The 23,060-nt window shown below is 34.9% G+C and overlaps 1 protein-coding gene across 2 annotated transcripts; it reads left to right on the forward strand.

Annotated features, from left to right (window-relative positions):
* On the forward strand, positions 1-12,368 carry LOC120328020 (uncharacterized). 2 transcript variants are annotated; one of them, XR_013477215.1, is made up of 13 exons: positions 1-163; positions 388-498; positions 1,018-1,112; positions 1,382-1,486; positions 2,175-2,315; positions 2,888-3,069; positions 3,429-3,548; positions 4,587-4,692; positions 5,089-5,209; positions 5,876-6,008; positions 6,377-6,525; positions 11,081-11,297; positions 11,993-12,368. XR_013477215.1 is itself a non-coding variant. In XM_078114181.1 (12 exons), the coding sequence occupies exons 1-12, from the start codon at positions 76-78 to the stop codon at positions 9,710-9,712; spliced, it is 3,096 nt and encodes a 1,031-aa protein (XP_077970307.1). In that variant the 5' UTR covers positions 1-75; the 3' UTR covers positions 9,713-11,063. The 2 variants fall into 2 exon arrangements, 1 of the variants encoding a protein (XP_077970307.1); XM_078114181.1 differs by lacking the exons at positions 11,081-11,297; positions 11,993-12,368 and adding an exon at positions 7,968-11,063.
* Positions 12,369-23,060: the final 10,692 nt, after the last annotated feature.

Here is a 23,060-nt window from a genome sequence, read left to right on the forward strand (position 1 = left end):
TAGACTAAAAGTTTATGGTACGGTATAAAAGTTTATACTTACAGACTTATTTGTATATGAAGATATTTTGTTGGAATGATGAAGGAAAAATTACTCAAATATGTTCATTCATTGGCTTCTCAAATGCCAATATTATTAGTTTTACTTGATCTACATTTTGAAGGTATGATATTCATGATAACTGGATTTCAGGATTTATACAACTTCCAGTCTAATTTTGATTTTGTTGACAAAAAAGGGAAATTCAATAAAAAAAAGAAATTTTGTATACTATTGTTTCCAACATAGCACTTCACAGTTCAGCATTTTATATGCTAAATTCTTATGGAATTTATGCGTCAAGTCAATAAAATTTTATTCATCAAAAATGAACTTTTGTTTTTACAGGTGTCGAAGGAGTGAATAAGGCAGAAGGAAACAAACATTTAACATTAGGAAATCAGTTACTTCATGCAGGACAACTTGCAGATGCTTTAACACAATATCATTCTTCAATAGGTCTGTATATTTGTATATTGCAATAAGTACAGTATTGACTGGAAAGTTTTATCTTTCTATGCATGTATGTAGTAGCTATGTGATTGTTTGATACAAAAGCGTAGTTATGTGTTTTGTGCAAGTCTCTGGAGTTGCAAGTTTGGCACTTTTTTATTAGTATTGAAGTCAGAGCCCTGAACCAAAGTTTTTTTTTCAAGTTGGAATTTCAGGTTCCTTATGATGGGTACTGATGTTAAAATTTTGAGAGCGGATAAGAATGAAATGCCTTTCAACAGGGAGTTAGGAGCCATAGTCAGAGATTAGATTTAACCGACCAGGAGTCTGAGCTGAAGTAGTTTTTAAAATGGGTCGGAGTTTTCTTTGGACATAAATTTTCCCCTTGGTTTTGTGTCTTCTAAGATTATTTTTTGGTATTGTATATCATATGTGAAATACTTAATTTAAACATAAATCATTTAACATTAAAACAAATATAAATACATGAAATACCTGTGTATAATCTAATCTTATATATTCCAGATAATGATCCCAATAATTATCAAGCATATTACATGAGGGCCACTGTGTATTTAGCAATGGGACGGTCAAGAACTGCTCTTCCAGACCTTGATCAGGTAAAGTTTAAATAAAGCTTATATTATCTAACTCTACCCAACTAAATATTGATAATAAAAATAGATTTATCACTTGCGATTTTTGAATTTATTTTGAATCATTCTAAATTACAGATAAGCTTGAGTTTGGGATAAAAACTGGCAATCCACTACAAATATCAAATATCTTTTATAGTGGGTTCTGAGGGACTTCATGTAAATAGATTCATAGTTGGAAATTTTTTTTCTTTTTGGCAATATAATTTTTAATTATGTTGTTATGATTTCAGGTGATCAGTCTTCAACCAAATTTTGTAAAAGCCAGATTACAGAGGGGAAATTTATATTTGAAAATGGGAAGATTTAATGATGCACAGATTGATTATGAAGCAGTGGTGAGGATCGGTCTTTTTTCTGTTTTAATGTTCTGGTCACATACAGCGTGACCACAAAAACTAAAACCTCTCAGAAAAATTAGAAATTTTATTAATTATACCAATGAGGAAATAAATCTTGATCGCATCAACTTTCGTTTGTGTATTGTACCTAAAAGATTCAGATATTTAGGAGTAGTACGCCTTGCACAAAGTTATGTTCTCTATAGAATATGTTCCAAATGGCCTGGGTTCTGTTTGATCACCCTGTATTGATACTATACTCCCTTTGAGATTACTGTTTCCACACATTGACTTTGCCTATCTTGGTGTTTTTCTACTTCAACTGAGAACATTCAACTGTGGAGGTTGCGATTTATCGGGTAAGAATTTGTTATGAGAAGTTTAGATGGTTGTAATTGACTTTTGCCAAGCTGATCTTTGATCGATTTCGAACGTTTCAATTTTAACAACTGATATTATTACGTGCCACATATTTCAATAAAAACAATGTGTTCACATATGTAGCTTATAAATATCATTGGTTATTTTTATCTACCCAATCAGCAATGATCTGCTTTTGGATTATTGCTGGCAGTAAATAAACCTACATCCACTAAATACTAATTGTTACTTATTCCCGCTTTTTAAAATATCCGTATAATTGGACATTTGGCAATAACTAATTAGCCATTTGTTTCCTTTCCAGTTAAGTCAAGAAGATAATGCAGATGCCAAAGCAAAGGTGGAAGTAATTCGACCACTGAGAAGAAACATTAACCAAGCGGCTCAATCATTTCAATCAAAGGATTATCGACAAGTTGTCAATTACATGAAAGAAGTTATTGAGGTCGGTTTATTCTAGTTATGATAGAAATTCAAATTATGAAGAATTCATTTTCTTCAATTTTTAAATGGTTTTGCAGACATTCAGGCTGAATGCTGAATTTTAGGGACACCCGTAGTGTGTGTACCAGGTTAGGATTAGGCCATAATTTCATTACGATTTTTCTTATTCTAGTTCTATTACGAGTTCATGGATTGTCTGTGTTAGCCAAGTGAATATTCCCCCCTGCCCATACGGGTCAGTCCCTTCATACAACTTTATGTAAAAAAGGGAAACAAAATTAGTTACCTCCACATTGGTACACACACTTCTGGAGTGCCAAATTTTATTTATTTGTTCCTCTCCTACTTCCTCTCCTTTTACTGGTATATAACAAAGGGTATAATGAAGATTGATAGATAAAAGTATGCTAAATAAGCATATAATAAAAATACATCCTGCTTTTGATAATTCAGTTGTGTATAGTCACTAGTGAATAGTTTCCTATCATTCACACACCCTTGATATCTTTTTCATCCACAATCTTTTGGGCATGTCGTCAAGTTTATGATTTAGTATAATACATCTTATTACAGACTTGTCCATGGAATGCTGAATTTCGTGAAACAAGAGCGATGGCACATGAAGGGCTCGGTGATCTTAGAAGTGCAATTTCCGATTTGAAACCTACCACAACATTACGATTGGATAACACCGCTGGATATTTAAAAATCAGTATATTGTATTATCGTCTTGGTGATATTGAACAATCGTTAGAGTAAGTTGCTTCACTGTCTCTCATTAATATAGGAATATGGTGATTGATGGACGGCCTAATGCGAAAAATTGTATTCATTTTTATAATTATTCTTAAACTAGAAATAACGATGACTCAATAGTTGCAAAATCTAATAGAATTGTCTTGAGCTTATGATAGAATAGGATTTTTCATCTTTATCTTGTGAGTAAAACGTTGACGAACTACGCAATCCTTCGAAGAAACTATAATTTTGACTAATTCATATTTCATCTGCAACAAAGTATACTGATTTTATTTTGAGAATTTAAACTTATTTACTCGTTTATTCCAGTATTCATTTAGTATCGTTTAGTTTTTTTCATTCTTATATTCAACAGTGAAATTCGTGAATGTCTCAAACTTGATCCCGATCATAAAGAATGTTATGCTCATTACAAAAATGTAAAAAAACTTTTCAAAACTGTGGAATCTGGAAGGAAATTTATGAATGAAGAAAGGTATGTTAAGTTATAGCTCAAACTTGACTAAGATTTTGTTCATTTTTCATTTTTACTCAATATAAGGCTCTGAATAAGCTCATATGGCGTATTTATAGACTTTTGTTCTGAACATGAAGCCACTGCTATGTAAAAAGATAGGTAATATCATTTTGAAAGACCTTGTTGCACCTACCCAATTTATACCACTGTGGGTGAGGTGGTGGCCATAGAATTTGAACCCCCGATTTCAACCTGCGATGTAAGATGAAATACTACTGGTAATTTAAATGTTCTATATCATGGGTCTGCAACCTTTGTCATTATTAGCTTTATGCCTCCCTTTTTTATTGAGTTTCTACTGCTTCTAACAATACACTGCTGCAACCACTTGATTCACACGAGCCAGAGCTGCGTGAATAAAGAGCCGCAGGTTGCCTATCGTTGTTCTATATAATGAAAAGATTATTATTTATCGATCTCGGTCGGTAAATATGTTGTTCGGTATTTTCCTGTTTGTCTGTTAGACACTTTCGTATGTTACGCGATATCTCACGAAAGCGAGATTGAATCTGCTCCAAATTTTGCATGTGCATTCATCATATCTCTGAACAGAAACCTATTGATTTTGGATAAATTATGTCGTATAATTACCGAGTTATTAATTAATTAGTGATGGAACACGCGATGTCGCTATGGAGTCAGAGCAAAGGAATCGAAACCGCAGTTTTTTTTGGGATCCCCCAACTGCCTAACAATGCCCTAATTGTCGAGTAAAATATGGAACATGCGCAAGATCGATAAGTCGGCGGTCTCCTATCACTATATCGTTCAGATTGTATTAGATATATGTGCGACTGTTTTCTCACGGTGTATCTATTGAATTTAGTTTAAGCCTATGAAGAGAAAATATTTTTGGTGAAAATTAGGTGAAATGGAAAAAAGCACAGAACAATCGTCCTTAACTACTGCTTTTATTACTGCCCTTTAGCACTTATCCTGTGCATTGAAATGTGTGGAAAATTTTATATTAATCTACAAAATTATCTTTTTTGTTAGATGGGATGACGCTATTGGTAAATTTACAAAAGCTCTTCAACAGGAACCAAGAATTCCAGCATTTAATCTCGAAATAAAACTCAGAATATGCGAAAGTTATGTAAAAGTAGGCGACTTTTTTTTCTCAATGAAAAGTGTTGTAATAGGAAAGTTTTAGTAACTGAGATTACCCATAATCAACGTATTGTGATATTTTTTTCCACAATTTATATTTAGACAATTCTCTAAGTTAGTGTACTGAGAGGTTTGGTTAAAAAATTTTGACCCTAAATTTTATTATTTTTATACATTTGTTACGGATACTCTTGAACTTGATACTCTTACGGATACTCTTGAGCATTTTATTTTATAGTATTATAAAGTGCATATTTGTGAAAATATACTGACAATATCAAATGGCAAACACCTTACAATTGATACACAAATGAATAATATTTTATCCACTTTTCCCTGAAATGCAAGCATTATTAATCAGTATCAAAAACTCTTGTTTATATTACAGAAAGCATCACCTATTGAAGCTTTAGCTGCATGTAAAGATGTTTTAAAATATGATAGCCACAATATACCGGCTATATTTTTAATATCGGAAGCTTATACATTAAATTCACAATATCAAGAAGGTATGTTTGCTTCACTTTATTGCTACTTAAATATACTTTATATTAAATATACGGTCTATATCAAGGATGGCGAACGTTTTGTAATAAATAGGACAGAAATTATGTTTTTATTGTGTAATTGGAGACGATGAGTTATAGATATTAAATCAAAGTTTTCATTACTCAAAAACTAGCTGTTGTGGACTTCGGAGGTTAACGAAAAAACATGGTGGGCCACTTTGTGACATGCGGGTCAGTGGTTTGCCATCCCTAGTCTATACGAAAAATGCAATTTGCATGTTATCTTTGTTTAAGCTGAGAGCATCTCCGTTTTAATCTCTTTATAAGTTATATTGTTGTCCTTTTGAACACAATTTCAGAGGTTTCATTTTTCTATATTGTTCCTATATATTCAATGTTCATACAACCATATGGGCAATATAAATCGGACAACCAAGTGGCTTTATTTCACAATTTTGTCTCCCATAAAGTATAAATTCTTAAATCTTTAACTAAGCAGTCCTGCGTTCATAAGCAAATTTGTAGCTTGAACGATTTTTATTGATCATTGTTTCATGAGAACAACTTCCCAAAATATTCCATTTACGGTAATCACGAGGCAAGAAATTCAACCAATATTCATAAAATATTTTTTCAAAGCTCAATTATAAAATTTCCTATTTTCAGCCGTTGATATTTTACAAGAGGCGAGTCAAATCGATGAAAATTATCCAGGTTTAAATGACAAAATTAAACAAGCTCAAAAATTATTGAAACAATCTCAAAAGAGGGATTATTATAAAATTTTGGGAGTTTCAAGGTAACAAGGGTTTGATGTGTTCTTGTAACAATGTATTTTGTTTTTTGCATTGGAACTCCTCTGCTAAGCGGTGTCCCACCATCTATAAGACACCCCCTTGACAGTGCATACAATAAGTGAGTTTCAGAGGCATGTGTACCATAAAGTTACACGTTATTTATTTATCGAACAACGTTCAAATTTAAAAATAGGGTTTAGGAATCTTGGTGCACTCTATGCAAGAATGTGGAAATCAAATTACCATGTATAATTACTATTTTCTGTTATAATCAGCAGTTATTGCAGTGATATCTTCGTTTTGACTCTGTCAGAGTCTTGCTATATGAGTTCAATTCAATTAAGACTTCAATATAACTTTTTTTTACCAGAAATGCAAGGAAACGTGAAATTGAGAAAGCATATAGAAACTTAGCCCGTCAATGGCATCCTGATAATTTTAAAACAGAAGAAGAGAAAAAATCAGCAGAATCGAAATTTATCGATCTTGCTGCTGCAAAAGAAGTTTTAACTGATCCTGGTTAGTGCCGTAGATTTGTATTCGTTTAAAACTCAATATACTGTATTTATATCCCAGGTATAAACAGTATAGCTATATAAAAATACAGCCAGTAGATTCAAATACGAGTTGTTATAGCAATCGGCTTATAGCTTTTGTTAGGTCATTAGGCTAAAATTCATCAGAAATAACAATTGATATGACATAGCCAAATAGCGGTGTTTGCTCAAGTCATTTTTGATGAAATTAATCAATGGCAATCAAGCAGCATAGGCTTCACTAAAACATATTTTTCTGTAGAATGAATATTTTGTTTATTCGTCCTTTAATTTATTGAAGTTTTGTTATATTAGTGTTATACGGATATAAAATGTGTCAATACACATGGACGGGAAACACAGTATAATGCATGCCCTCCCAGCCCAACTAAACTTGTGGAATTAGAGAAAATTGATGGACCAGACCCATTTAAATGTTTAAAGGGTACTGTTAGATATGTTGTTTTGGCAGAAATGCCAAAAAATATCATTTTCTGTCTGTCAGAGTTGTACAAACCAAAGTGATAAAAATAATGACTTTATCGAAAAGCGAGAATTTCTCATGTGAAAGTTTGGTGTGAGGGTATTTTTTTTTTTATTAACCTGTAGTCAGTTTAGCAAAACTAGAACATAATACCATGTTAAGTGGCCCGCGCAGTATTATAATCGAATTTCTTTGGGTAACATGGCAGAAAGTAATTGTCTTACATGTTTCATTAAATTTGTTCTCAACAAATCTTTACACCTACTCATGTGCAAATATAATCTATAGATCTGGAAAGACATGAAATTTTTAGCTTCTCTTTCCACACTATTACATTTATCACATACTGGGCTTATCCAAGTTGTTGGCTATGGGGTATATCCCAAGACTCAACTGGGGCCGCTAGCATAGTTAGACCACTTCATCTTGTAGTTTCTGCATTTACTTCAGAAATGTTGTACTTGTAGGTTGTAGTCTAGACTTGTAGTGATATAGTACATACATATGTTATATTTTTCAAAGCATATGATTGTTGAAACTACAAGGAAGTAGATGTTAATTTAGTAGGAGCAAATTGTTTTAGCAGAGCGGTGTGCAATTTTTCTATTGCAAAAATTGTGGATGACTCCTTTCTTTGTTGTGATTGTAGACGTGGAGATAAAAAAGGTAACACTTTATATTTTCATACTATTTCATTATATAGTTCTCAAATAGGCTAGGATTAGATGAGTAGTCATTTTGTCTTAGAAGAAATACTTCACTATTTTAACTTCATGATGTAAATAAAATTGTCATTGTAAAAAATATATACCTCCAAAGGAAGTGCAGTCATTTTATGAGATAGATGCTACATTGGTAACATCTATATGCTTATCGTTGTAATTTTGTGTTTTCCTATATTTTGATCGTTACTTGAAATGTATGTTTTTTTCTTTCTGCAGACAAACTCCGAATCTATCTTGCTGGATACGACCCATTAGATCGTGACGACGTTGAACAATGGGAACGTGGAGAATCCCCTGGCGATATAAACAACGTCTTCAAATTTTTTTTCCATTCTGGAGGGAAGAAAGCTGACAAAAAACCATTTGAGGATATTTTGAAAGCATTCGGGAAAAAGACTAGAAAAGATGTTGAAACAGAAGACGATGATGAAGATGAAGAATTTCTCCAGGAAAGCAGGAGAAGGAAGGAGGAAAAATTGAGACGAGAAGAACAAGAGCAATTTAAAAAGCAGGAAGAAATGAGGAAAAAATCTGAAATGGAACGACAAAGAAAAATGGAAGAGGAACGTAGAAGGAAAGAAGAGGAACAAAAGAAATATGAAGAAGAAATGAGAAGGAAACGGGCAATGGAAGAAGAAAAACGAAGACAAATGATTGAAATGCAGAAGAGAAAACTGGAGGAACAAAGGAAAAGATATTACGAGGAACAGCAAAGGAAATTGCAGGAAGAGAGAAAAAGAAAAGAAGAACAACAAAGGAGATATGAAGAGGAACTGAGAAGAAGGAGAGAACTAGAAGAGGAAAGAAGAAGAAATATAAATATACAATTGCAAAAGCAACAGGAACAAAAAAGACAGTATTTTGAAGAACAACAGCGCAAGTTTCAGGAACGCATGGGAAATTACGCAGGAGGGCGACAGGATAGTGATGCCCAGGGAATCCATTCCCAAACAGCTGGTAAATCCAAGAAAACTAACAAAAAGAAAAGTAAAAAGAAGACAAAAAAATCCAAAAGTAAAAAAGCAAAAAAATCGAAGAAGGATAAATCAAAGCACTATACTAAAGGTACAGATGGTAGATGGTATGAAAAAAATGCATATGGAAGATGGATTGTAAGTAAAGGCCCTGATGACACAGATCATGACACTTCAGTTGAAGACGAAACAAATGGAAAAAAGCCTGAAACATATAGAGACTCTGAAGGAAATGTTTTTGTGAAAGCAAATGACGGAAACTGGTACATGCGTGTTGAATCACCATCAGTACCACAGAAACCTGATGCAGACAGTTCAGATGACGATGAACAAGATGGTGGAAACACTGAGCCAAAAGTTAAAATATTAGCTGGAGGGGTTTATAAAGACAATCTTGGAAGAATCTTGGATGCCCAGGGTAATATATACCTCCCTAAGGGTGATGGCACTCTAAGAATGATAGGTAACGTCAAACATCTTGAAATTAACAAAAACGTCTTGAAAGATAAGAAAGAGGCACCGAGACTCAATCCTTGGGCTAGGCAGAGTAGTTTTGTTCATGCAGAGGCAGATAAGTCGTATTTTCATGATAAAAACGGTATTCCTTACGTCGTTGATAAGAACGGAAATTATGTCCGTGTGAAAGGGCCGGAGGAACTAAAACAAGAGGCGAATTCACGTAAACATTACGAAGACTTGAAATCTCAATATTCGTATAGAGAACAGTCAACTGCCCAAGCTAGAGACAGGTGGACACAACCTCAGTATGGACAAAATGAACAATGGAATACTGCTGACCAAGCTCGCCGATTTCAGACTAACACAGGACAAGCAAGCTCTCAAGATATTAGAGCAGAAATAATGAGACAGCAGGAAATGATTGCAAAAAGGCTGATGGATGCTCAATTAGGACAGACTCAAGATGAGTTTTACAACGACAGAAATAATAAAAGAACTCGGTATACAAATATACATGAGGAACTTTAAATTTTCAATCCTGATTTTTGATTGCATATTTTTCCCTCGATTTATCCATGCACTAAAACTTTATCACTGAGAATATTCGGCGCTCCAGAAGTATGTGTACCAATATGGAGGTAACTAATTTTGTTCGCATACTTTACATCAAGTTGTGTAAAGTGACTGAAGCCTATGGGCAGAGGGTATATTCACTTGACTAACACAGACAGGTACATATACTATGGGAGTACCAGATATTCAACCTGATCACTCGGTAAATTTTCCTTTTTTGTGGGTTGCCACACTTAAAACAGCGCTTCATAAAAAGAGCAACTCTGGTTATGGATTCAGCACTGGTATTCAGTAGACACCTGTGAGTTGTGACTTTGCCCAATGTTAAGTTGTTGTTACATTGAAGTGTGTTTCCCCTGAGTATTTTTTTATAGAATATGAATTGATGTTATCATCCTTGTTCTAAACCATTCTTACACTTCATATAACATTGGTAAGGTGTTGGACATAACATGGCTCCAAATACGACATCTCAAAGCTGACATTGCTAACGAAAATAAGCTATTATACTCATTACTAGTTCATTGTACTCCTAAAATATTGTTACTTAAAGACTTGTATATGTTATCTTTTCAACTGTTTAGCCAGGTGGTTTTTCCAAGTGTGCTTGTATTGGTAATAAACTCTTAATGAATAATTTGTGCGTTTCCTTTTTAGATCTGTTTTTGAGTTTGGTGATATTGTATTTGTTTTTATATGGGTCTAAATTCGCCTCTCCAGAAGTGTGTGTACCAATATGGAGGTAACTAATTTTGTTCGCCTACTTTACATCAAGTTGTTTAAAGGGACTGAAGCCTATGGGCAAGAGGTATATTCACTTGGCTAACACAGACAGCGAACTTGTGATAGAACTAAAATAAGAAAAAACTGAATAAAATTATGGCCTAACCCTCCCCTGGTACACACACTACAGGAGTACCCTAAATTCTGATGAATAAAAAAAGTGTTTCCCAAAATTGTTTTTAAGCACGGATCTGTTGGATGAAACATCTTTTTTTTGCTTCGTAATTTTTGGCGTGGGTCTTAATTTTTTTTATACTGGAACAATTATATAAAAAAGCATTACATATTAATACGAGAAGTCGAATAACTGACGAGGTCCAAAGCAATGCTTCAATGTATCTTTTTTTTTAATTATCGTTATTGTTACCTTGAATAAAAGTCTTGGTCAAATTTTTTTGTTCATTATGATGTCGAGATTAGGGAGAGAGAGATAATACTCGATAATAATGTTATGGTAAGATATTTTTACATTTTTTTGGTCATAGATCAAATTTTTCTTGAAGACTGGTCCATTGTTTATTCGAATTTTTACATTTTTAGAAAAAAGGAGAAAATTTGATTCTGGTGTCGATCCGTTGGATCCAGAAGAACAAAACGGTGGTGGACATCATGGTCATGGTTTTCATTTCAATCCTTTCGGAGGTGGTGGATTTAAATTTCATTTCGGTGGGAATCCTTTCCATGATCATGAGGAATTTTAGTTTTTTTTTTGCGATTACTCAATTACATGGCAGTGCTGCTAGAGAATTTTCATCAGGTGAGTTTTCTCATGTTTAATGACACTTGTGCGTCCTTTTAGGCATGTTGTCTGCAATGGATTCCATTCATCATTTATTATCCTTGACTACTGTTTTGGATGTGTCGTGGTCAAACAGTGAATATTCTTCACTACAATAGTGCTTTCTTTCCCATTCGTCATAGACTCATTACCAGTGTATTCATTTTCATGTGGCATTAGCATATCTTCACTCCCAACAAGGCTGTGTATAAGCACCTCTTCACACATTATAACAGTGGTTCTCAAACGGTGGGGCAATATATTTAGGTCCTATTTTATGTGATTCATTACTGCACATTATATTCCTGAAACTTTTTCAGACAAACATAATCTTGTATGTATACATGAGGATTAGGGACCTCCCAGAGCACAGTATAGGGATAAGTACGGTAGTTTAACCATCATGCTCGCTATGCGTTGGTTACAACTTGAATAGAACTATGAAATTGGGAGGCAAAACTAGGAAATTAGTGATTTGGGAAAATTTTCTTTGGTAAAATTGACTATTTTCACAATGAAATTATAATTTCTGTCATGTCAGGATTTAACTACAATATTTGAAACTGAATTTATTAATCACAAGTTGGTTGATGGTAATGTCACAAAGCAATGAAATTTTTAGTCTTCCACTTGCTAATTCAGTTGTCATTTATGTGCACTTTCTTTCTATTTAGGAACTCCTTCGAGCAAAACTATTCTGCCGATACTGTGCCAACAATGATCAACTGTCTTTATCTATGAAATTCTACATCTCTAGAAACAAAGAAATTGTGTTTCTGGTGCATATGTTACTTCTCATTAAGTTGACTTAAATGGTGTTTTTTGTTTGTTTCATACTCTTGAATTTTTTTCTTGATAAAGTCGCCTAGTTGGATGTATGAAACCAAGATTAACAGAGCATAAATTTTTCTATCTATTTTATCAAGATTTCTCGACCTACGTCTTATGGGCCTCCATCCGCCATTGGTTGTATATGATAATTTTGTTTAGCGGTGGTGTAGTCAAACAGCATTTGTCTCAAGAATATACACTTCCTTTAACCCAGATTAATAAATAAAATCACTGTTACATTACTTGAAGTTTGGTTGCACATGATAAAACAGACTTTGCTCTACAACTGAACATTTAAACTTAACTAATATCAGTTTTACTATGAAAGCCCTGCTGCTACTTTTTTGACACTTTGACTTTTTGTCATCAAAGCGTGCCTTTATAGCACTTTGTCATCAGACGGATTCAATTGATTTATTTAATATGTTTGATTAGTAGAAAAAAATATATTGAAATTATTTGAAATGCAATTTTGACGACTTTTAACCTGCAGTCAACTATTTCAGAGATCAGAATGTCCATTATCTTTATTTTTTTCCGACTTCCTCGCGTACAAATTAAAGCAATTTAAGTAGAACATGTATATTTTCCAGTTTTGGTGTGAAAAAAATACTATTTTTCGGTTCTATACGTATATATTTTCGTTATTTATTGTTTCATTTCTTAAACGGAACTACAATGACCCAAAATTGAAAACGTCTTTGATTATTGTCACATGGCGGGGTAGAAACTGCCAGTGTTAACTGCCTATGTTAAACGAATGGGCTAGTATATAGACCAGGGGTTCACAACTGGTTGTGAATTTACCCCTCGTGAGGTGAATTTAACCAGCAAAGGGGTTGGATTATACAAGCGAAAAGTATCATTCTTTATAAATTTGATACTGGTTTCATTACATTAGGGGTTCTCAACCTTTATTTTTTCGTTTGGTGATTCGCAAAATTAAAATTCTTCCCCTAAGTCGAATTTCTGTCTGCGGATATCATTCTACCCTGTAATTACTTCTTCGCACAAAGCCACTTTCTCTCCATTCGTCGTATACGGGCTTCACTTTAAATGTTTGCAAAGGGATGATTAAAGGTAATTTGAGAACCCTTGGTATTGACGTAGCGACATAAGCTGTAGTCACACACAAATTTATATATGTATGTAAACTTGTTTTGCTTTGTTAAATGAAAAAGCCTACTGATGCAAGTATGTGGCAGAGGTTCGGTTGGGAGTTCTTTATCTGTTCTAGCTTTTGTGTCACACGGCTGGTTTTTGGGATGATAGTCGCAACTACACATTCCATCAGGTGGAAGGTGCCTGAAGCACAATCGTTGCTACGCTTATTCCTGTCGCAATTGTTTATCTTGCTGGATGTTTGCGACTCCTGACACCATGTCCATGTAAAATTCGAGGTGAACAGCTAAAAAAAATCACGTTTCATTATGCAGACATACTCAACCTGCGCTTATCATAGAAAGGAAATGGATTCTGCTACTTTATTAACTTTTTATGGAGTGATTGATGTTTCATAATTAAACAGTAACTTATGTGAGATTGGAAATAAAATCCTAAAGTAGATGTAGGCCATAAGGGTTCAATATTCGTTATTAGTAGTTGTCTAATCCCAAAAATAAAGGGCAAAGTTGAATTGAATAACCATTTGAGTATGTTTAGACAGAAATTAAATGCGGAATTGAAACTTTGCCCGAGGCTTTCGTGCTAGATTTGCGCACATCGTTCACTTTAGTTGACGGAAGTGTGGCACAAATGTGTCTTGAGACCGCTATAAACTAAGATTATCAAAGTATGTTTACTGTTTGAGATATAAATTACAGAACTGTCAAAGTAGACTATATCAGGAAGAAAGGTCACTATTTTAACGTATGTTTATCAACATTTAATTTCCACGATAATACTTTTTTTTGTCTCCCTTAGCATGGTGCTTTTTGAGATTCCAGAACAAACTTATTCTGTCTAATTTAATCTGATTTTAGGCAATTCTGGAAAAAATCGCAATTTTACAGAATATACCTAAAAAAGTTCTCCACGTTTTCGTAATGATGCCGTTGGTTCAATAAAAAATGTAAAGTAGCCTATGTGCAGCTGCATATAACCGGGTACGGACCGATTAACGTCAATTTATGATTCATATCACTATTCTACTGTATTTGTTGTTTGCATCCTGAAATACTACTAGGAAACATATTAAGCCGCTTAAATCGGCTAACTTTTTAATGACGAGTGTATGCTAAATTTATGCCTTCGTGAAGCCGTGATGAAGTTAATATTCTCTTTCTCGATTTACCGATAGAAATGGTTTAATGATGTAAATACAAATGAGATTTCCATAAACATATTATTACTCTTCCATTGTCGGTAATTCATAGGCAATTCTATTGGTCAACTGTAGGCTATCTTGCAGTGCTAGTCCATTTCTAGGATTTATGGTGCATTCCAATTTTACCATTGCTCACATTCATGATTTCGAGAAATATAAAAATGCACACCGGCATCTAGAATAACACCATTTCTTCCTCATTGTCAATGACAAAATTTACATTTTTGAGGTTTGATGAATTTCGCTTGACACCTGATTCCACGTAATTTAAACTGCTCACGGGCATATGAAGAAATGTTAAAATATTCCTACTCTAAGCTTATAATAGGATCGCAACTAAATGACTTTGTAAGCAGCTTGACCTAAACAATTCCATGGCAAATATGTGGCTTTTGTAACTGCCTAATCCTTCATTATTTACCTGCCGTTATTGCACTCTGACACTGTAGTTTCACATCAACTGATTATTTTTTCACTATGTTTTCACTCTCGATTAGTTTCTATTTATGATATTGCTTGAAGGAAAGCCTCATTTTATATGATTGATGTAGACAAAACGACTGACGCCAGTCTTTCTTAGAAGGCTTGCAAAATATATACATGTACCATACAACGCTCGTTGGTTATGACATTAGTCAGAAATAATAAAGCGAATGAAGCATGTTGGTTGTAATGCAGGAGGCATCGGAAATAGCCCAGACCTACAAATTCAATCACGAACTGTGTAATGTATGCTGTCCTAACTTTCGTTTACATGTGTGCGGTATCGCATACTGACACTTATAACTGAAATCCGCCCAAAATTTCGTTATGCGACAGCACTTCGTATTGATTAGTTTCATTTTTTGAGTTTGGTTTTTGAGATTTGGCAGCTAGCTACTGAAAACATAATAGGAATGAGAACAAATGGCAATTATGTGAAGATATATCACACTGTATGTTTAATAGACGAGTGAATGAAGTTATTGACGAATTTTGGCCTAAAAACCAGCGATCAGTGTAAACTACTATTCATGACAACAGAGCAGAATACACCTAAAATAATAATAATCAATATACTCAGAGTTGCAGAAATTCCCGTCTAATGTAATTTCTTATCAACAAGCATACAGTCATGTGATCAACACCTTTTAAGGTTTACGGATGTTAGACCAGGCAATTTTATTAGTTTATTTAAAGTGATATGGCATAATTTAAACTTATTTAATTTATGTTTTTTATTCAGCAAAGTTGTGAGTGTCTCTACATTCACACATCTCCCCAATCTAATCATTTCCCTTTTTTGAACATACTAAGTAATATTGGATGTTGACGTTATGTCAGGGGTACTCAACTTTACACAAGTAAAAGGGCCGCATTTTAACCAGAAAAGATGCGACGGGCCGCAGAATATTAATGGCATGTATTTATACCATTTATTAGTCCGATAATGCTTAATATGATTCTAGTATTTATTTTTATTCATTCTAAAACATAGTTAATGAATAGCATTCGTAAGTTTGCAGCTGCCATTTCTCCCCAAGCGAGAGCTATGACAAAATTTGACAACACAGGAAAAATATTATTATATCCAACAACAACAATATTTTACAATTATTTTATTCCTCATGAGAGTTCAGAGTACTTTAAAATCTGGTTGTTGGTCAGTCGTAGTTGCTCGTAGGTAATTTTCCAAATTTTTGTCAGTAATACGAGAGCGCTCTTCTGATTTCATTTTTCTCATGCCAGAAAAAGAGGTTTCGCATAAATAAGTAGATCCGAAGCAGGTTAGAATTTTATGAGCACACAAAAGTAATGCAGGGTATGACATCTTCGGTACATATGATATCCAGAATGCTTGAATACTCTCCTCCTTGTGTTTTTCTTTAATGATATTGTTGTGCTGCAATTCGATTAGTTGCTCCTCAAACGCAGCCCTTTCAACTCCGAATTGGCCTAGCGTAAGTGACAATGAAGTAGTCTGAACGTTGCAAGAGAATGGATTCTCTGTGAATGCGATTGGTCCCAAAAACTTAACGTCCGCGAACCGGGATGAAAACTCCTCTATCAATTCCGTGACTTTGGTGTAGTAAGGGGTTGGTGAGAACAAGACATGTTTTTGTGACACTTGTGCCTGTAGAACTGGAAAATGTGTAAAATTACCCGCCTCAAGCTGTTGCGCAGTCTCAGCTTTTCCTCGAATGCAGTCACATCACTCATCATCGTCGGCAGAACCTCATTTTTTCCTTGAAGTTTAAGATTGAGGGAATTCAAGTGACGCGTTATATCAGTAAGAAAAGCTGTGTTTTGTATAAAGATGTCATCTTCCAGGGGCGTGGGTAAATCACGACGATTTCTTTTAAAAATATGCGTTCTGCTGATAGCAACTCCGTGAAGCGTTCGAGGACGTTTTCCCGACTGAGCCACCTCACTTCCGCATGCATTGCTAAGTCAGTATATTATGCACTTTCAAAGCATTCCACAAGCGAGCGGAACTGTCTGTGTTTCAATGAGTGAGCAAGTCTAAAATTGACTGTTTTCGTCACAGAGCCCATTATCATTTTGAGTTTTCCACCTCTCAGTTTGCTGCATAATTGCTCTTGATGCAGAATGCAGTGATATGAGAGGAAGTCTGGCATTTCGGGATCTTTTATGAGAAAAGCAATTAAACCTTTCTCCTTTCTTACTATAGACGGAGCCCCATCAGTAGTCACAGAAACCAGTTTTTTCAGGTTGATGTTTTTATCTGGTCGTCTAAAAAAGTTCATCATTGCAGAACAAATAACCTCTCTCCGTGCCCATTCAGTGATAGCAAAGCCAGCATTTCCTCAGCAAACGTATCCACTGTGAGAAAACGCACCCAGATTATATTGACTGCGCAATGTATCTGCAATCAGTAGATTTGCCCAGTGCTAGACTGAAGTATTCAGACTTTTCAACGTGTTTCAGCTTCTACTCTTCTGGTCACGGTTGAATTAGACAACTGCAGTTTTGAGATTTGCCTGATGATTTGGTCACTGTTGGTAAATTCTGAAAACAGCGATTTCGCACAGTCTGCAAAAGTGTTCTTAGGAAACTCACCTTCTGTAGCCGGCTTCTTGCATTTTGCGATATTCTAAGCAATTTTGAAAGACGCCTCAGTAACATTGTCGGCATTTTTTTTATAATACCGCAAAACATAGACTGCTGGGCATAAAACCTGGTTAACAACGTTCGGATTTTGTTTTTCCTAACATCACAACCAGGTGGATATGCAATTTTGAAATCTGGGTGGAGCTGTTCGTGGTGTCGTTGTAAATTTGCTCGCTTTGGCACGGCAACTGTTCTTGGGTTTTCCATTAATCTCTGCAAAAGCAAATTCATTGTTCCACGCAGAGTTGAAAATCCTCTTCTTTGTCGCCATGAGGTATTTCCCATAATCTGGATGGACGCAGTGTAATACTATTGTAAAGCGCACTTCCGAAGGTGGCTAGAGGGCGCGATGAGCGAGCCAAGTAACTCAATTTTTACGTGACATTACGATACGTCATTCATCTGTTTCTGTGATGACACAATCCATAGTCTTATCGTGCGCTGTGATGAATGAGAAGAATGATACCGTATCGAAAAATCGTTTATATCCGTTACGCCGAACCAACGACTAACATACTGGCCGAACATATCATGATATATGTTTAGGTTCGTCAAAGATCTTTGCGGGCCGCAAACTATGCATCGGCGGGCCGCAAACTATGCATCGGCGGGCCGCATGCCGCCCGCCGGTTGAGAACCCCTGCGTTATGTTATATGTAGCCTACAATATTCTTATATTGTATCATTACGACAATTTGTGCGTACGGTTAGTTGCATTGAAACGAAAATGCCGCCTGTGAATCAATGCCAAGTCAAGCTCTCTTGGATTCATAGGATTAATGATTATTCACGTCACAATAATACAATATTAATCGCGTGTTCCACTTCTAACTTTGGATAAATAAATATCAAGTGTAATAATAAATACTCGACGAGAGTGTTAACTGAAATCATAAAATTCTTGTATTCTTTTATTTTTGAAAATTTATCAATTCTTCCAAATTTCAAAATTTCAGCCATAGACAGATTACAATTCCGCTATATGATAGAATTGTGAACTGTCATTTTGAGCTTTAATCGAGCGATATAATATGAAAAAAGAATTTATTTAGTCAAACCATCCGAGCTTAGACCAAACCCGTGAGTGAGTATGAATGAGTTACATCGTAATCAAAGGTTTTAACGGATTTTAAGAACTGTGAGACAGATGTCCAAACTAAAATATCATATTAGACGGAAATAAGGCGTTTATCACATTTCATTGAACCGGAATAGTACAATAATGATTTACTCAACAATTATACGCATACACTCATCTGTCACGCATGCCAATCAATTACTTTTATGTCGTCGTCACGTTTGACAGTTTTCTTTTTTTAGGTTTTCTGAAACATACTTCAAATTGCCAATATTGATATGTTGCTCGAGTTTCTTTTAAACAATCGTAAGACTGCGTTATGGCTATATGAGAATGTACTTAATATACCATCACGTAAATGTGAGTGATGTACGGCACTTTCTGCATTTCCTTGATAGAATAGTTTTAGGAATTACGGGCAAAGATCTTCACGCTCAAAGCAATTTTTATGTGATTTGTGCTTGTTATTTTTCATTCAACGTTTCTGTTGACGCATTTGGATGTATGTATAGTGAGTTTTTTTGCTGCATTAAAGCGTCTGTGGTAAATATGCTATCAGTAGGCTAATTGCATTTGACAGGATTTTGAAAGGTGACGTCAGTATTTTATCTCGTATCTCGCGTCGCAAGCATAAATCATGCTTGGAGACATTTGAAAACAGGGGAAAGTAATCAAGCATAAAAATAAATTCCACGTTTTACACCGCTTAGTTTCAACGCTAATCGTTAAATTTTTGATGTACTTCGGTATTTGTTTTAAATGTGCTGTCATGACAACTGTTTTCACGCTCGAATACATTCTGATTTTATCTAAGACGACGGATCGATCCATATAAATATGGGATTGTATAGGGTTGTGGGCTTTATTAAAAATTAGACGACTAGATTGGATTATTGAGCTCATATATAACGCTTTAGCATTGAGGTGTGAGTAATCTGAGGTGTGAGTGACGAATAACGAAGCAGTCAGAAAAACTGTACTGGACCTACTTTCTTCGAAATTTTTGCATTGTCCGAATCGTATCATTCTCAAGAATTTGCGCGGTGGCTTCACCTTATTACCTAACTAACTATAAAAACCTATTTCTAAGCCCTATTTGGACGTTCAATTCTATCATGAATAGCTTAAATATGATTAGCATTTAGATTGGTAACAATTGCAAATTGATCGACTGGTTTATTCAATTGACTGGCTTTCTTTTACTCTGTTATTGTGATGTAAAAACTTCAGCGGGCTCCGTATAATTTAGAGTAAATATAGGCAACAAAATTGAAGACTTCGTGAATAGCAAACAGATCGAACGTTTCGCCTCAATTGTACGTCCAATTCATTATAATTATCCGTTGTCTTTACAGCTGTAGATAAATAGGTAATTATTTTTCAAATTGCTGTTAAAACTGCAGTATCACTTGTTTGGCAGAAGGACATATAAATTATTGAGGTTTTCTTTTTGGAAGTGGGTGGAGGGCCACACTCGAAAATAACATTCTCAGAGGTTTAGTGAAAATATTTTAATTTTTGTTAAAACTACATCCTTTAGGCGTCTCTAATTTATGGTTTATTTATTCGATAGCTCTATTTGTGTTACTCGGTAGGATTGATTTTATGGACGATCCACTATAGAATTTTAACTAAGATAGGAATTCTTCTATTAATAAAGACCTTTGAGTGTCTTGATCTGCCACTAATTAGATTAATATAGATTGAATTCTATTTCGTCTTATATGGAAGATTCAGCGACGCCGTGGACTCGTGATACGTCGTACTATGTCATTCAAATATACCTTTATAAGTAGGCTTACCACATATCTGAAGCAAAAAAGACGGGACAGTGCGGATTGGACAAGCCAACCTTGGCTCGATTCCGATGCTTAGTAATAGTTGAATATTGGCATACCATTGTTGGTAGATTACGGGCATCAAAATGAGATGTAAATTCTATTGAAATATCCTCTATTGGTCTTTGTTTCAAGAAAAGGAAATAGTTCTTTAACTCAGGGTGGTACAAACTGCGGCCACATTCAGTGACACATTCAGTGCGGCCCGCGGAACAATTTTGACATACACTAAACCATTGGTAGATATTTGTATTTATTGGCAGTAAATGTTTGAGTTATTTTTTAACTAATTCAACTGGGAATAGTCCTTTTCGTAACGCCATGAAACCATTAAAACCATGGAATGCTGTATTTATAAACGTCGAGACGGTGTCTTATATGGGAATAATGTCCTGTGATCGGTACCAAGAAAATGAATTGTCTTGTGCAGACAGGACCAAGCCGTTGAGATGAGTTGCACTTTTTATCTAAACTTCAAACCTTAAGCTCGCCTCAAGTAACTTCTCATTTGACGTTTGTGCCTTTATTTTAGTATAAACACTCCTCTATCTTAAATCGTTGGCTATTTTGACAGCAGTGACGAACCGTGGAGCTGACTTAGCGCCGCGCGATCCAGTTTTTTTTAGCTGGGTTCGGAGTCACAACTTAGACGGACTTGGTTTTTCTTCGACAATAGCAATATATAATATAACAATTCATAATACAAGGAGTGTAATAAAATATATGACCGAGGTAAACTGGGAGGAAACGTATTTCCTTACCCACAACAACGTTAAACCACAGTGTCTGGTGTATTTTCAAGTAATATCTGTCACGAAAGAATATAATTTTAAAACATTACAAAACCAAACACGAGAAAAGATGCCGAACATACCACGGTATTTCGCGGCAAGCAATTTAATAACTAAAGGCTTTATATATTCCCCTCAAAAAACTGATTAGAGCGGTAAAATCTCATTCTTAAATATATTTATTAAAGTGAGTAAATTCGCGATGTTTTGATCACTTTTGGGTTTTCTCCGACTGCGGCCCGCGAGACATTTCAAAAGTTTTTGCGGCCCGCCAACCTCGTAACCTTGGACCACCCTGCGTTTAACTCATTAGAAAACTTGCACTTTGTTTTCGGCATTAACGCGTTGTTTATACTTCATATCATAACTATGACAAAACAATTTCTCTCTTTTTTTGAAATAGTGAAATGAGTTGCAAATCAGTGGTAAATTGGCTGCATCCGGTAAAAACAAAACATTTCATATTAATATCACATAAAAAATGTTTATGACTGTAATACTGCAAAACTGGGACATTTAGGTCTACCGGCCGGGTCGGCGGGAAAACTTGATAAAATCGGGACTATCACGGCTAAACCGGGACGTATGGTAAGCCTATTTTATAAGCATAAAATTGCAACGTATTCTCACATATCCTGTACTTTCTCGATTTGTAAATTAATACCTTGTTTTAGTCTCACTTCATACATTTTTTATTGGTTTAGGTATATATTTTTGTTATTCATGCTTGGTAAGACATGAGGACCGAACTTAAAATTCCCAAGCGGATCATATTAGCGGAAATATCATTCTATTGACGTATGAACTAAGTTTATTCAATTTCGCTTCGATGTTTCATCGCCATAGTGTTATTGACGCCTAATGCAACGTACTGTTGATGTATATTCATTCTCTTGTTTTCATTGAAAATGTCTGGCAGCCAGTTTGCAGAGAAACTTGAATAGGATTAGTTAGTCGACGTGCATAAGTTGCCGGCATATTTCAGGATATTCAATATTCTTGTTAATATGTTTCAGTTATTTTTGATTTTTTTTGTACCTTCGGGCACATTGCCTTGAATAGATTTTGATCAAATTTACACTTACTTATGCGTATAGGAAACGTTTCCACTACAACATATTCCTACCAATTTACCGAGACTTGAATGATTTGGTGGGAATACAGATTGACATACATAATTTAACTTGGGGCGTGTTTTTTCTTCAATCATCTGTTAAAAATATTTGGTACTCTCATAGTTGGTGTTCCAGGCTAGGGTTAGGCCATAATTTTATTCCGAATTTCCTTATTTTAGTTCTATTACGAGTTCGGGGACTGTCTGTGTTAGTCAAGCGAATATACTCCCTGCCCATAGGTATTAGTCCCTTTACACAACTTGATGTAAAGTTGGCGAACAAAATTAGTAACCTCCATATTGGTGCACATACTTCTGGAGCGCCAAATATTCCATATCGTTAATCGATCTCATATTCTGAAATTATCACTTTCAATTGACACTTTGAGAAATCAGTGAATGCGACGTACATGACCATCAAGCCGTTCATTTGAGGCATCGAATGAGTCCTATTTTACCATTCGAGTGCAAATTTCATCACTTGCTTCTCATCATATGCTAAATGGCTCCCTTTAACAAATTGTGAAGTAATTGTCCTATATAACACTTTTCACTTTTCATCCAATCCTAATTTAGCCAACATTGATAGGTCAGCGCGCATTTGAAAGGCATTTGGTAGTGAGAGAATTGATGGATAAAATTAACAAAATTCT

The sequence above is a fragment of the Styela clava genome, chromosome 7, assembly GCF_964204865.1.
Source record: "Styela clava chromosome 7, kaStyClav1.hap1.2, whole genome shotgun sequence".
Lineage (NCBI taxonomy): Eukaryota > Metazoa > Chordata > Ascidiacea > Stolidobranchia > Styelidae > Styela > Styela clava.